The 14,824-nt window shown below is 45.4% G+C and overlaps 1 protein-coding gene across 1 annotated transcript in view; it reads right to left on the bottom strand.

The window, feature by feature from the left end:
* The window catches only part of Ppm1l (protein phosphatase, Mg2+/Mn2+ dependent 1L), a 253,322-nt gene extending 243,175 nt beyond the window's left edge, over positions 1-10,147 (bottom strand). Inside the window, exon 1 of the mRNA XM_031374076.1 lies at positions 8,766-10,147. Within this exon, the coding sequence (XP_031229936.1) occupies positions 8,766-9,164 (399 nt within the window). The 5' untranslated portion in view covers positions 9,165-10,147. The remainder of the gene's footprint in view (positions 1-8,765) is intronic.
* Positions 10,148-14,824: the final 4,677 nt, after the last annotated feature.

Raw genomic sequence — 14,824 nt, 5'->3', positions numbered from 1 at the left:
AGCCTGAGCTACCCAGAGCATTCCAGACAGCCAGCCTGAGCTACCCAGAGCATTCTAGACAGCCAGCCTGGGCTACCCAGAGCATTCTAGACAGCCAGCCTGGGCTACCCAGAGCATTCTAGACAGACAGCCTGGGCTACCCAGAGCATTCCAGACAGACAGCCTGGGCTACCCAGAGCATTCTAGACAGCCAGCCTGGGCTACCCAGAGCATTCCAGGCAGCCAGCCTGGGCTACCCAGAGTATTCTAGACAGCCAGCTTGGGCTACCCAGAGCATTCCAGACAGACAGCCTGGGCTACCCAGAGCATTCCAGACAGCCAACACTACACGGGTTGAGACCCTGTCTCACAAAACAAAAATAAAATTAAGACATGGCAGAGTTCCTGAATCCTGAAGAGGCTATGCTCTGTAACAAATGCTAGGTCATCTGTAGAAACAAAATGATAATAAAAGGTGGGGCTGGGGCACTGCCTGTGATCCCCACAGCACGGAGAGCTGAGGCAGGAGGACAGATGGCTTCCAGGTCAGCCTGGGCCTCACAACAAGGCCCTGTCTCCAGGAAACAAAGGCCTTCCCACTTGAATAAACCAGATCTGACACGTAATGCATATTTTCATCATTTTAAAATGCATCCTCATAGGAACATAACCTGGACAGTGTTCTGAAAATTCAGAGAGCACATGCTCAGCACATGTTTTATGAATGCCAGAAACTCTGTCATAAAAAGGAGGAATGGAGCAAATTCCTAGCCAGACTCACCACTGTCTGAGAGATGCTCTTCTGTGTACCCTTGAGGCGCTCTGGGAAGCCTGACAACTGGAAGCATGGTTCTTCCCTCCAAGCTCCTCTCTCAGCGATAGCCCACACCACACTGCACTGGCCCAGGCTTGGCACCTGCCTCTCCCTCCTCACCTGTCACTCAAGGCAAATCTTCTTAGATAAAGATGAGGAGCAGGACTGCGAAAGCAAGGACTGTTTGTTTCGCTCAACAACATCCAGGGCCTCCAAATACCCACAGAAGACAGTCCTGATCCTCAGCCAGAGTCCAAGGCAATGCTTGCAATGCTTCAGCAGACTCGCCTGTTCTCCTTGCTGTATACACCCTAACCCCCAACCCTTGACTCATCCACCTTGGGTCCTAAGACACTGGGTACATTTTGTCATTGTATGTCACAAGCAATTGTGACTAGTAATTGTTCAAATATCAAAATGTGCTATTTACTTTTAAAAACTAAACTAGCAGGATTGGAGAGACAATTCAGTGGTTAAGAGTGCTTGCTGCTCCTACCGAGGAGCAAGCACCTACACAACAGCTCATGAACTCAACTCAGGTTCCAGGGGATCTGGTGCCCTCTTCTGGCCAATATGGGCACCAGGCATGTACGTGGTGCACATACATGGTGCAGTCAAAACACGCATACACATAAAAATAAATAAATCTTTTAAAGAAGGAAAGAAAAAAATAAAATAGATAGGTCTAGCTATGTATAGTGATTTGTGCCTAGAACCTCTGTTATTGGAGAAGCTGAGACAAGAGGATCACTTGAGTTTCCAAGGTCAAGGTCATTGTCAGAGTAACCATAGGTTACACACCCTCAAAGAACTAAATAAAAATGGCAACCACAAAACCTACGAAGGACTTCCAAAAATATCCATATACTTGCACTAGAAATTGGACAGCGGGCTAAAGATAGGGCTTAGTAGTAAAGTATATTGTTACCATATACAAAGTCCTGGGTTCAATCCCCAGCACATGGAAGAAAAAAAGTGAGGACCTCAGGTGTCTTCTGCCTTGCCCTTCCACCACGACACATCCTGTGTCAAGATGTTTCTAGTTTGCTACAGACTGAAGGCAGCGAAGCTGAGCTGAGACCTGTGAGACGGGAGCCGAAATACATCTTTCTTCCTTTAAAGTTGTTTGGTTTTTCTCAGGGATTCTTGTCACCGTGGCAAGGAAGGTTGACTAACATCCCCTACCAGGTTCTTCTCAAAGCAGCATCACTACAGAATCCACCCCTGCAAAACAGCTTGCCTTGCTTCAAATTAATGCACTGCAGATAAATATTCTAAGTCACTTTTTTGGTCCAAAAAAGCAAACGAGGGCGAGGTGGGGAAGGTGTCACCCTTAATCCCAGCACTTGGGAGGCAGAGGCAGGTGGATCTCTGAATTCAAGACCAGCCTGGTCTACAGAGCAAGTTCCAGGACAGCCAGAAACCCTGTCTCGAAAAAAAAATCAAAAAAAATAAGAGGCCGAAGCAGGAAGATTTTGAACCAGGGGCCAACGTAGACTATATAGCAAGACCCCATCTAAAGAAATAAATAATTATCTAAATAAATAAACAAATAAGGTGGGTTAGGCGGGAAGACAAATGGCCTCCAAGAAAGCCAGAAACTGTGGGGAGCCATCACAGACTCATCCCACCCCATCAGGTTGGTGACAGCACCGTAGAAAGTTGAAGGTCGAGAGTTTTATTTGATTATCTGTTCCCATTGCTGATAAGGAGTTTACTTTCCAAATAAGGGCACTTAACACAAAATAGATCATCGAAAACCACCATGTAGATCAGAATGGACAGTATTCAAATATAGAAAACACAAGGCAAGGGTTTCCAGAATGGCAGTTATTGACAAGTCTGCTCTAAGCCATGGGCCACCTTCTCATCCAGCTAAGTCTGCACTCTAGTCCATTGAAGGGGAAGAGATGTTATCTTCCCTTTCTCCTTCCTAAAACGCTAGGATAGCAAGGAATGTCAGTTTCTTCTTACAAGTACCCAGATTCCATGTGGCTCGGGCCCCACCACATACTTACGGCTGATGGATGCCCAGTGCTTCTAAGAGTCTAAAACATTTCACCTCCCCAGAATTAGACAGAAGCTTCCTGAAGAGCTAGGGAAATAGCTCAGTGGATGAAGTGCTTACGACATAGGCCTGTGGAGCAGAACGTGGATTCCCAACACCCAGGTGTGGTGGCCCACCTGTAATCCCAGGACTTCCCGGTACTCAGGAGGCAAAGACAGGCAGTCCTAGGAGCAAGCTAGCTAGCTATATCAGCCAAAGTGGCAAGGTCCAGGATCAGCGAGAGACCCTACCACAGTAATTCAGTGGAGAACGGTCCATGTGGCATCAGATGCATATACACACGTATGCAAGTACAAACACACACTTGAAAGTATATGTGCACATCACACACACATACACACACACACACGCACACACACACACACACACACACACACACACACGCACACGCACGCATGCTTCCTCAGGGCAGAGAATGCACTGACTCATCTTTGGACAGCACACAGCTTAACCCTGTTTCCACAAGTGGCGCGCCACACAGATAACAGCTGTTGGCGCCATTCAGCTGGCATTCTTACCAATTTGTTAAAAGATGCACAAGGTCACAGCCAGCCTCCTATAGTCACTTGCCAAGATGTTCCCAAGAACAAGAGAGAGGAAGGAAATAGAAGAAAGACTTCAAAGAAGGGAGAAAAAATATGACCTTTTTTTTTTTTTGAAGAAATGTTAATGTACCATTTTAAACAAACAAAAAAAAATATTTTCTCTTAAGGCATAAAGCATTTCTCCTCAGTAAACCTCTAGGTCTCTTGTACACTACAATGTGAGAGTTAATCATTTACTAATCTCAGTTGTAATGTCTGAAAAGCAGACTACTGACTGGACTGCTTGTAATTTAGTTAGTTAGAATTGTACCTTATTTCAGAGAGACCCAATGGAATGTTCATAAATACATATTATACCACGAGATAAAAGATATATATAAAGGGAGAGAGAGGAAAGTAGGACAAAGGGAAACTGAATGTAGAAAAGATGAGCTAGCTATCCTGGCAGTGGGGTTGACATGCCAAATGAGTGTATTCCATGACATTCTACACATTTACAGAGGTTTACCTCTCAGCACTTTTTAGCAGCCGAAAACCACAGAATGACTCAGTTGTATGATTCGACAGCCTTAAGATGAAAACAGAAATGCATTAGGGAACTACCTCTCCGTTGGTTGTCATGAAAAGCATTCTACGTTGCTATGCACACTATATATGCTATGTACGCTATGGATGCACACTATGTACACTAGATATGCATCAGGGTCCTCCATAATGTCTTTGCAGTCTGTTTGTCCGGGCTTCGGAAGACCATCCCTCAGAACGACCCTTACCAGCAAAACAACAGCACACAGAGACAGGCACACATGCTGGAGAAGGCAGGCGCTGCAGGAAGAGACCTGAGTTCAAAGCTCCTTTGGCTCGAAATTTCCTTCTGTGTAAACTAACCTAAAACAGAGGCTTCATACACCACTAACCTTTGACAACAAGTCAAATCTCATGATCCTGGCTGGTTTTTTCTCTCTGGAGTATACGTCTGCACTTTTGTAACACTGTCAGAGGAAAGACTGGCTCAAAACAAGTATCAATCACTGCTCAGAGTTAGGAACCTGTGCGCCTGGATCCTGCAGGCAAGCAAGCCTCCACACCGTTTCGCATCTGGGCCTCAAGACTGAAATTCCCAACAAGCACCTGAAGTATGTTCTTCTCTGATATGAAATACGAACTTTCAAAACTATACTTTACAATATACACAACCTTTAATACAGGAATACCTATTAGCACGTGAGCATTAAAAAATAAAAATTAAAAAATCCAGTCACCTAGATAGATGCCAGTCAAAACTGAATCAGAGAATTGGTGATTTTTCTTCTTTACAGTACTTGAAATAAACAAACAAACAAACAAATGACAAAATGCCTTTTGCCTGTGAGTAAATTATAGGTGCCAATCATTTTCCTAGATGACATTTGGGGGAGGGAGTTGTTTCTTTGTTTGGTTTAGCTTGTTGGGGTTTTTTTTGTCTTTTGTTTTTGTTTTTGTTTTTTGAGACAGGATCTCACTATATAGCTCTGGCTGTCCGGAAACTCACTATGTAGACCAGATTGGTTTTGAACTCACGAGATCCACCTGCTTTTACCACCTTTGTACTTGAAACTAAAGACTTGGGCCACTAAGCCCAGACTCTTAGCTGATATTTTTGAAGTTTAAAAAAGCAACCTTTCTCTCTCTATTGCTACAGTCTGAGCTTCGTTTATAACCTTTGATTGTCTTGATCTTATGTTACATAAGAAAATCACTGTCATAGCTTCAGATACATACATAGGCAGCCAACCATCTGCCCTAATGTGGTGGATGGGATGTTTAAAGGGTCCAAGAGAATCAAAGAAAGAACTTGGTCTACTGGATTACAGAGAGGAAGCTCTTTTAGACCTTTCTTTAGACAAGTCTAAAAAGACTTTTTAGACTTTTCTTTAGACAGCTAAAGAAAGTCACGGCCATCCAGTCTAGTCTTCAGTACAAGTCTAGAGATGTGTTTGGGGGTTGGGAGGGAAATACTTGCTGAATATGCTAATTCAGTTCATAGGAGGCTGAAGTACAAATCGGAATATCTACCAATGTATTAATTAACCACAGACAATATTCCTTCTCAGTAACCAGAAACTACGAGCCTGATACCAGAGTGCTACTCTGAGTTCTCAATGTCCATAGAACCCTTAGCTAGTAATCAGAAGTTTACCAGATGTTAGAAAGAAGACAACAGAGAATTTGGGGAATAAGTTAGTTATGGGGGCCCCACAAACATCTTTCTAATGACGCAAGCTGAAACTCCCACAGGAAACCATCCCTCCCTTGGCTATCACCGCCACAATGCGGCAGACTTCCAGCTGCTCCAGCTGTCCTGGGTAACTTTCTCTCCATTGAGTCCATCCAACATGGTACAACTGAAGAGGACTCAGCTCACATTCATTATTGCCCCCCTCTTTTTTTTTCTTTTTTTAAGATAAACTACTCCCAGATAAAGCAAATGGCCCAGGTCACAGCTGATATGAAGTCACAGAGGTTCAAAGCTAGAACCTACGTCAAAGCACACACTTTTTCGGGGCACCGTGTGGCACATGCCTCTAAGCTCAGCACTGGGCAGATTAAAGCAGGAGGACTGTGAGCTCGTGCCAGCCTACGCTCCACAGCCAGACCCTATTTTTAACCACCAACAGGCAAGCAAAGCCTTTCCTCTTCATCCTACAGTCAATGGTGCCTTCTTGGCGCTTTCCTTCACCTACCTCTCAGGCTAGTTTAAATGATTGTTCTTGAGTTCCTAGATCACTATAAGCACACGGCGCCATCACTTTTGGTCTAACAGTTGGTCTTCTTAGACCGAAACTTCTCTGGAGGGCAGAAGTTCTGTTCAGTCACCTTTGTATCCATAGAGTGCTATGTCGCTAGGTAAACAGGCAAGCCTATTTCCTGGTGAAAAGACCACCAACCAAAAGACCCAGACTAGCCAGCCAGCCTTGGGAAGGGCACAATTTCTCTAGCTATCTGCACCTCGTCTAAAAAAAACAATGAAATCAATTACACAGGGATGAAATATACAAGCGAAAGTAAAGTTTCCTTCCAAATCTAAATCTGTACGGCTTCTTTTACTAGTATGAATTACCATGAATAAAATTCAGCTCATTTAACCTCTGTGTTGTGTATGGCCATATGTGTGCAGGTATATACAGAAAAGGCACCTTTTCTGAGAGGTTGTAACTACCAACCAAAAAAAAAAAAAAAAAAAAAAAATCACACAGTGGCACCCTCCTCTGGTGAACGCTAAAGGAGCCAAGAATGCACAGTACAGGTGCTAAATGCTGGGATTGTCTTAAAATGATATAACAAGAGAATAAAAAAGAGCAAGAGAGAAGTCACTCATCATTATCTGTCACTGTCCCCATTCCGATAGCTCATTTTATAGCACTCCCGATTTCTGATTTCTTGAGGTAAAACAAGGGCAAAGAGACTAACCTGACTGCACCTGATTGGAGGTGAAGCCACAATTATTCTATTTTTTTGGGAGAACCAATAATGTTAACTGTTTTGCAAACAGCAAGCATTTGAACATTAGGCTCAATAAAAGGCATGCAACAGTTTGGCTAACGGGTCACCTTTTCATTTAGTACTTGTTTAGATGTGCATAGTGAAAGTAGGGTGCAACGTAAAATATTTTGAATTAAAGGAAAGTGTCCATCGCATCTTTTCCTGGGTGGTGTATTTGCCCAGATCCTGCTAAGAAACTTTCCAACTGAAACTTCTGGCTCTGTAGACAAATTTAATCATCCAGCCCCAAGTGCAAGGCCAACGCATGCCAATGTGTCACATTTAGGTACCACTGTCCAGTGTTCTACAACACTAATATTCCATCAAAACTTCAAAAGTGCTTTTAAAATCAGATTATCAGCAACTGTTGTACTGCAGCTTTATAATAAATTTAAGTTTGTTAAATTATTTACGAGGGAGAGACGTGCAGCTAGCTTCACCTCCACCGAGTCAGTCCAGGCATATAAAGTGATACCATGACTCTTGTCATTAAACAGCCACCCTTGCTTATTGTTTCTTTTTGCTCACTAGGCAGCGTCTCCTATCTCAATTAGCCGCCTGTCTTTCAGCTACCCCGTGGCCAATGGGAGGAGAACTCCAAACCACCCTGAGACTACAAAAGTACGATGAATGAGAGACTTCCATTCTGAAGGACACATTATAGATGGGCAAAGGGGGTGAAAAAAAAATTTTGTTTAAATACAAATTCCAGTCTTACCACCTAAGTTTTTCAAATTATTCTCTGCTAAATTGGCAGGGAGGTGCTGTACTTGGGCAACATTTGCAAATAGTTGAGTGGAGAGCACAGATAAGATAACCAACTGAAAGCTTGCTCAGACCAAAAACAAGCCAACAGTGCCCTAGAGCCCACCTGGTGGGGGAAGAAGGGTAAGAATGCAAGGAAAGAGGAAGAGGAAGAGAGGGTAAAGGCAGAAAGGAATGGGGCCAAGAAAGAGGTGGGGAAGCTCGAAGCAATGTAACAGTTACAAGTGTCCAACTGAGGCAGATGTCAGGACTTGCTCTGGAGCCACATTTCAACACTCACTACCTCTGGGCACAGGGCCAAGGGCAGGACCTCCAGGAAACATAAGACGCCACACGCCCAGAGTGTCACAGAAATATGCCAGAAAGACCTATAGCAGGCTTTAGCCTATTTCCTGCTCCCAGATAAACCCCAAGCAGAGGCTTACAGAAGGAAGAGGACGGACATCAGTATCCCCAAGCTGGCTCACTGCATAGAGGTCAGGTGTGGCTACCGCCGGCTCTACGCGCGCACAGCCACCTCGGCAAAGGCCAGGCAGCCAAAACCCACCACCAGGGAGGCACCCTGTCCCTGTCCTATGGCTCTAGCAAAGTTGGCCGAGTTGGGAAGAAGCTAAGCGTTGCAGCAGGGAGTCCTTCCTTCGCGCGAAGGGACTAGAAGTCGCAGCTTCCTTCACCTTCACCCAGTCCATCCAATTGGTGCAGGCTTCTTCCTAAAGGGGTACACGGAAGACACTATCTTCCTTCGCTGTCTCGAACTCTAGAATCGGGACACTGAGGCCTGGTGACAAAGTCCACTGCATATACTATTCATTCTCCCCAGAAAACTAGCAATTATGAACTGGCTTCTGACCTTGGGAACTTTATATTAAAACGGCATGGAACAAACATCCAGTGCGTGTCTCTCGGCTAAAGTGAACTCTCCCGTACCCAAGATCTCCTCAGCAGGGTCTTGGGAACTAGACTCACCTCTGTCATCCCCAGGTCATCACCACGCCCCTCTCACCCTGATCCGAACCCGCCACGCACGAGACGCCCGGTTATTTACACACAATTAGCCCCAGAGAACTCCTACCTCGCCGCCGTGCCCATCAAAGATTCCGAAGATGGACGGGTGCGTCTTGTTGGCTAGATCGGTGAGAACTTCGAAGCGATCTTCCATGTGGTCTCTCCGGCCCTGGATGGAGTACACCGCCACGTTATGGCTCTTGAATTCCCAGGTCTTGGAAAACTCGGCCTCCAGCACATCAAGTCCTCCAAGACGATCGTTCTGCATGATCTCAGCCACCTTGCCCTTCACCATCTTCACGGCGTCCCGGCTAGACTTGACGATGGTCTTCACTTCGTCCGTGTGGAAGAAGTAACTCCACAGAGCCAAGCTGATGCACAGCAGGAAAAGCGTCTCGGGTCTTAGTAAGAAGTAGCGCATGATGCGACCCAGCAGAGACAGCAAAGTCATTGTATCCTCTATCATTTATTTATCCCTAGAGCCCGGACCAGCAGCAGCGACGCGCGCCCCGCAGCTCGCGGGGTCTGAGTACTGCGGGCACAGCCCGCGGGGACCAAGGCGGAGAGGCAGCCCGGGCCGACAGGGTGAACCCAAAGCGGCTCGGAACAGTCGTCCAAAACGGTGGCAGTTTCCCTTTTGTCTGGGCAGCCCGGAGGCCCGTGCCCGCCGCCCGCCGCCCGCGCCGCCTTTCCCTCCCCGCGCTCTTTGTGAGACCGCAGCGACGGCGGCGGCCGCCGCGGGTGCCCCGAGAGGGCGACAGGAATCAAGTTAAAGTTGCGCCGAGCAGGTCCGCAACGCTGAACAGGATTTCGGGGTACCGGTGCCCGCGCGGTCCCTTTGGGGGTCCTCCCCCCGCCTCGCGGTTCCCGGGAGCGATCGGCAGGTGAGGAAGCGCAGGGCGCAAGAGCCCGGCGGCGAGGGTTGCACGTTCCCTCCTCGATCGCCGCTGCAGGCGAGCTTGGGGGACGAGACAGCGGAGCGTTGCGATTTCGTCACACATCCACGGGGGAGGGGTCCCCGAGACAATAAAAGTTTTGCCGGTGTCTGGGCAAAGGCAGGGGGGGGACACCGAGCCGGGAAACGCAGCACGAAGCGTGCGGAGCCGCCGGCAGGCTCTGCCTGCCTCTCCCCGGCACCTCGCAGCTCGGCTCGGCTCGGCTCGGCTCCGATCGGCTCAGCTCGGCAGCACCCGGCTCCGCTCGCGCTCGTCCCGCCCCGCCCCGCACGCGCTCGCCCCGCCCCGCCTCGGGAGTGGCGCAGCCAGCCTGCGTCCCACTCTCACCCGGCTGGGGCCCCGGGAGGACGCACGTGGGCGGCAGGCGGGTCGGAGAACCGCGGGGGATGAACGGCCAATCCAGAGCGCCCAGCTCTAGCGGATTGTCGGTTCTGTCTCGGAGACCGGCTCCCGGGGACCATGTGATAGTAACGTGAGTTCACTGAACGTGGGTTTCTCGGGCGGCACGGCCGCTCGCTGGAGAGCCGGGAGCTGTAAGTGAGCGCTCCCCTCCTCCGGCACGCTACACAATGGTACGGTCCACGCCAGGCTCTTCGTAGGGCTAGCGAGATGGGACATTTTTCTCCCGGCTCGAAAATCGAAAGCGAGTGATCGTTTTGGCGACCCGAGGCAGTCGTCACAGAAGCCCACCGGGATCTCCTGAGAGGCAGGACTTGGACCAGGACCCCAACAGCTCTGTCTTTCTGACAGCAGAACCGGGGATCTCAGAACCGGAGGCTAGACTTATAATGACAAACTTGGGAGGTCCAGGTAGGACTGACCTCTGGGACGGTGCTGGTGGCCACTCTTCCACAAGGAGACGTGTATGGAGTGTCCCTCAGCGAGCTACTCTGCCTGTGGTTCAGGTTAGAAGTCGTCTAGAGGCTTGGAAGTGACAACCACCTCCTCAGTCCTCGCCGAAGGTGAGGGCGGGTGTTTGAGTAAGCAAAAGTGGACCTCGGCGGGATAAATTGAAGTGAGGGCAAGGACTGGCCGCCTAGAATATGAAACAAGTGATCTCTGAAGGAACTTTTCATTCTCTCTACCCCTGTCCAAGAAGGACGGTGCTGATCCACTGTACTGAAGTTCAGGCCTCCTGATACCCTCCCAGCCAATGTTCTCCCAAACACTTCTGCTTTCTTTTGATCCCAATTATGTGTTAAGATATAAAATATAATTCCTGCAATGAAATATAACAAAATGTTCACAGTTGGAAACTAGAGTAACTATAAGCAATTTACATTTTCTCCAGATTTTTGTCTACTTTCCATAACTGCTAAACTTTCTACAAAAACCTAGATTTCCCTAACAACAGCAACAAAAGAAGCATGCTTAAGTATTTAAATAATCTAAGCCCAACAATATAAACATAATGGAAAAGGAATATGAGCAACTGTTGAGAGTATATTTTTGAAAGCTAGGATATGGTCTTCAATATATGATATTGTCCACCTGATTGAGAAAATATAAATTTAAAACAAATTGGGTTGTTGCATTCAACATTCAAGAGGTTCCAAAATTAGATAATGAGTGAAAAATTCCTCTAAGAACAGTAGCTAGAGGGGATGTCCTGGGTGTTGTTAGGAAAACATTATTTCTTACTATAATAATTTAGCAGATTTGAGGTGCATTCATAGTTTTATCCATACAACTGTGTCTCCTCTAATAAACACACTTTGTAGAAAAATTGATAAAGATTCTATAACTACTAGTTTGACCTCCTGTGAAGTCACTAGCAGTAAAATTCCATGCCCAAAGTTTCTCTAGGGCCTCTGCCTGACTCCAAATGCTGGGATTAGAGAAGACACACCTAGGTATGCGATTTGTTCCCCCAAAGCTAAGCAAGCATGGTTACTATAATGGCTTGATTTAATGAATTAAGTAAGACATCTTTAAATTCCATGATGTCATGCCGTGACATTTACATCCAAGTGGTTCATCTGTGTAAAAAAATCAATAACATTTTTTTTAAAAGACCCTCTAGGCATTTTCCTATTTCTGTTGAGAAATTTCATGTAACTTGCCATTTTTAATGCCTAAGTAAGCATTTTGTTATAATTTACTGTAAGTTGAGTATGCTGAAAAAATAATAAAACCCTTTCCCCTGATTCCAAATTCACTTTTGCTTCTTCTGATTTACAAATGCTTTGTTGTTTTGGTTTTTGGAGACAAGGTCGTTCTATGTAGCCTTCGCTGGCCTTGAACTCAGTATGTAGACTAGGCTGTCTTTGAACCTGTAGATCCTTCTGCCTTTGCCTCCCGATTGCTGGTGCAAAAGGTGTGTTCTACCACACCTGGCTGCTGAGGTTTTTAGATATATATATTTGTTTGCATCCATACAACAATCTCCTAATGAAGACAGATATTATCTTTGTTTATGATGTGAGGTTAAGGCCCAAAGACAATGAGTATTACAATATAGCAAAGAAGAAGCCGAACCCAATTCTGATCACGCAGTACTCTAACATCCACTAACTCCCAGTGATTGGTATAATTTTATATTTATCTAATGATATTGCAGTCAATCTTTGTTACAGAAATCTCAACAGCAACAAAAAATTACATAGATTATTCCTACGACACAGATTTGGGGTAAACTGTGCTATTAGTATCTGACACAAAGACAAATTGTACTTCTAAAAACCCTGTTGCTTAAGTGAATTTTTTTTTCTAAATTTCACAGGAAAGAAAGAGGCCGTGTAAAATGTGTATTTCTGTACAGTACAAAGAACTCAGTAATAAACACTGAGCTAATAGTAGTCTTAAGTTGTGGGGAGCCATGAAGCTTGAGAGGCATTCGCCATGGCAAGATGGCGCCTAAACAACTGTTTGCGCATGTGCGTAGAGAACTGTTTGTGCATGTGTGTAGAGTGAAAAGACGCCATGTCATGGCCCATCCCGGGGCGTTACGTAGGGTAATGAGCGAACAGCCAATCATGAGCAGACACGCCACGTTGTGGGCAGATACCCTGCACTGTGGTGTATATAAGCAGTGCGGATTTTGGGTTCGACCCCTTTTTCCCTATGGATGAAGACAAATAAACAGTTGCTGCAGAAGGAACCTAGTGTCCGCGTGTCTTCTTCCCGGCGAGAAGACTGCGCGGGCTACATTAAGTTTTTCTCAGATAGGGGAAAAGTGACAATTACTCGGCATGGACCCCAAAGATGGTTCTCTGGGTAATGTGCCTGCTGCTCAGGCCCACTCAAGCATGAGAACATGATTTCCAATCCTGTCGCAGGGTTTCCTGTGAAGAGACACCATGACCATGGCAACTCTTAATTTAACAGGGCTTGTTTGCTTACAGTTCAGAGGTTTAGTGCACTGTCATCATGGCAGAGAGCCATGGCAGGTCACACAGGCAGACAAGGTGCTGGAGAGGTAACTGAGAGTTGTACATCAGTAGCCACAAGCAGCAGAGAGAGTGACCCTGGGGCCTGGCTTGGGCTTCTGAAACCTCAAAGCCTACCCTCAGGGACATACTTTCTCCAACAAGGCTACACCTACTCCAATAGGGCCACACACCCAAGATGCCACTCTCTGTGAGTTTATGGGAGCCATTTTCATTCAAACCACCACAGAACCCAAGCACCTGTGTCAAAAGCGGGGCATGCACCTATGATCCCATTCTTGGGGATCCCTGGGACTTGCAGACCAGTCAAATGGTAAGTTCCAAATTTAGTGTGAGACCTTGCCTCAGAAAATAACCATGAAGCAAATATAATCTCTAGTATAATGTTTCATTGTGCTTCCATCTATTTTTGGGCCTATTACCTTGTAGGAAGTTATAAACATCTAATGTGGTTGATCTTCTAAGCCTTTGGCTGACTGAATGTGATAAAACCTTTGAAGTAGAGGCTGAAGAGATGGATCAGTGGTTAAGAACACACGTTGCTCTTGCAGAGGACTCGGGTTCACTTCCCAACACCCACATAGTAACTCATACCCATCCATAACTCCAGTTCCAGGAAATTTGATGCCCACCTCTGACCTCCAAGAACACCAGGTATGCACAAGGTACACATACATGCATGCAGCCAAAACACTACTTTATTTACATAAAAGTAAATAAAGCTAAAAACAAGCTTTTAAAAGAAAACCTTTGAAGGAAATTTTAAATCATTTAAAAATTCTCTGCACATTTTAAGCTTGTCAATTATCACTTATAATTGACATGCTCTTATTTTTTTCTGTCATTTCTGTACAAATATGTGGTTTGCGTTGATCAGGACATTTTCCTAATATTCTAGAGTATATGCCTTTATATGTATATAAGCACATATGAAAGGTACCTTAAAGGGTTATTATGAAGCACAACCTGCATAAATACTATGAGTATAAACCAGTGATCTGGTTGGAAAGCAGACTGTATCAGCATGAAGTTTCTCCTGCCTGCCTTGTCCATCCGTCCTCCCTTGCTATCACACCAAGCAGTATGTCTACATCCCTGAATTATTTAGGCTCGAATTTTGCCTGGGTTTGTTTTTGTTGTTTTTGTTGTTTGCTTTCTTTTTCTTAAAATAACTGTAAAATCACTCTATTGCAATGAACTTACAAATAAAAGCATCCAGCAGCCAGATTTATGTAGTCACTTGAACACATGTTTGCCCAGTCCCTAACCCTATTCATCTCCATGAGCTTCTTTATAGTTAGATTGGCCATTCTGAAGCCCTGGAGGTTCACTTAGAGGCTTACACACTTACTATCAATCCGATTTTTATGTAGTTATCAACCACAAAAAAAAAAAAAAAGAAGAAGAAGAAGAAGAAAGAGTTGAAACAAGAACAAGAATTAACTTTTATCCCCTTTCATGGCCTTTATGAATATTGTCTTGCTGTTTACAATCCTCTAACACTTGCCTAATTACCTATAGTTGTATTTCCACAGCTTCACATGTTGCTATATATAGCTATAACATGATCATTTTACTGCTGTACAATACTCTACAACTAGTACACTCATCCTCCGTACAGAAGTATCAAGTTGCTAAGTTTTGTGTTTTTGTTTGTTTTTTGTGTTTTGTTTTATTTTGATGAACAATCTCATGAATTTATATGTGTATTACCTCCTGGTGTGCATGTATAAAAGTCTCTCCAGTGATACACATGGGGGTGAAATATCTAGACAGTAGGG

This window comes from Mastomys coucha, unplaced genomic scaffold (assembly GCF_008632895.1).
Source record: "Mastomys coucha isolate ucsf_1 unplaced genomic scaffold, UCSF_Mcou_1 pScaffold16, whole genome shotgun sequence".
NCBI classification, from domain to species: Eukaryota; Metazoa; Chordata; class Mammalia; order Rodentia; family Muridae; genus Mastomys; species Mastomys coucha.
Note: the sequence above shows the minus strand (reverse complement) of the source record. Positions and strands in the feature narration are given on the sequence as shown.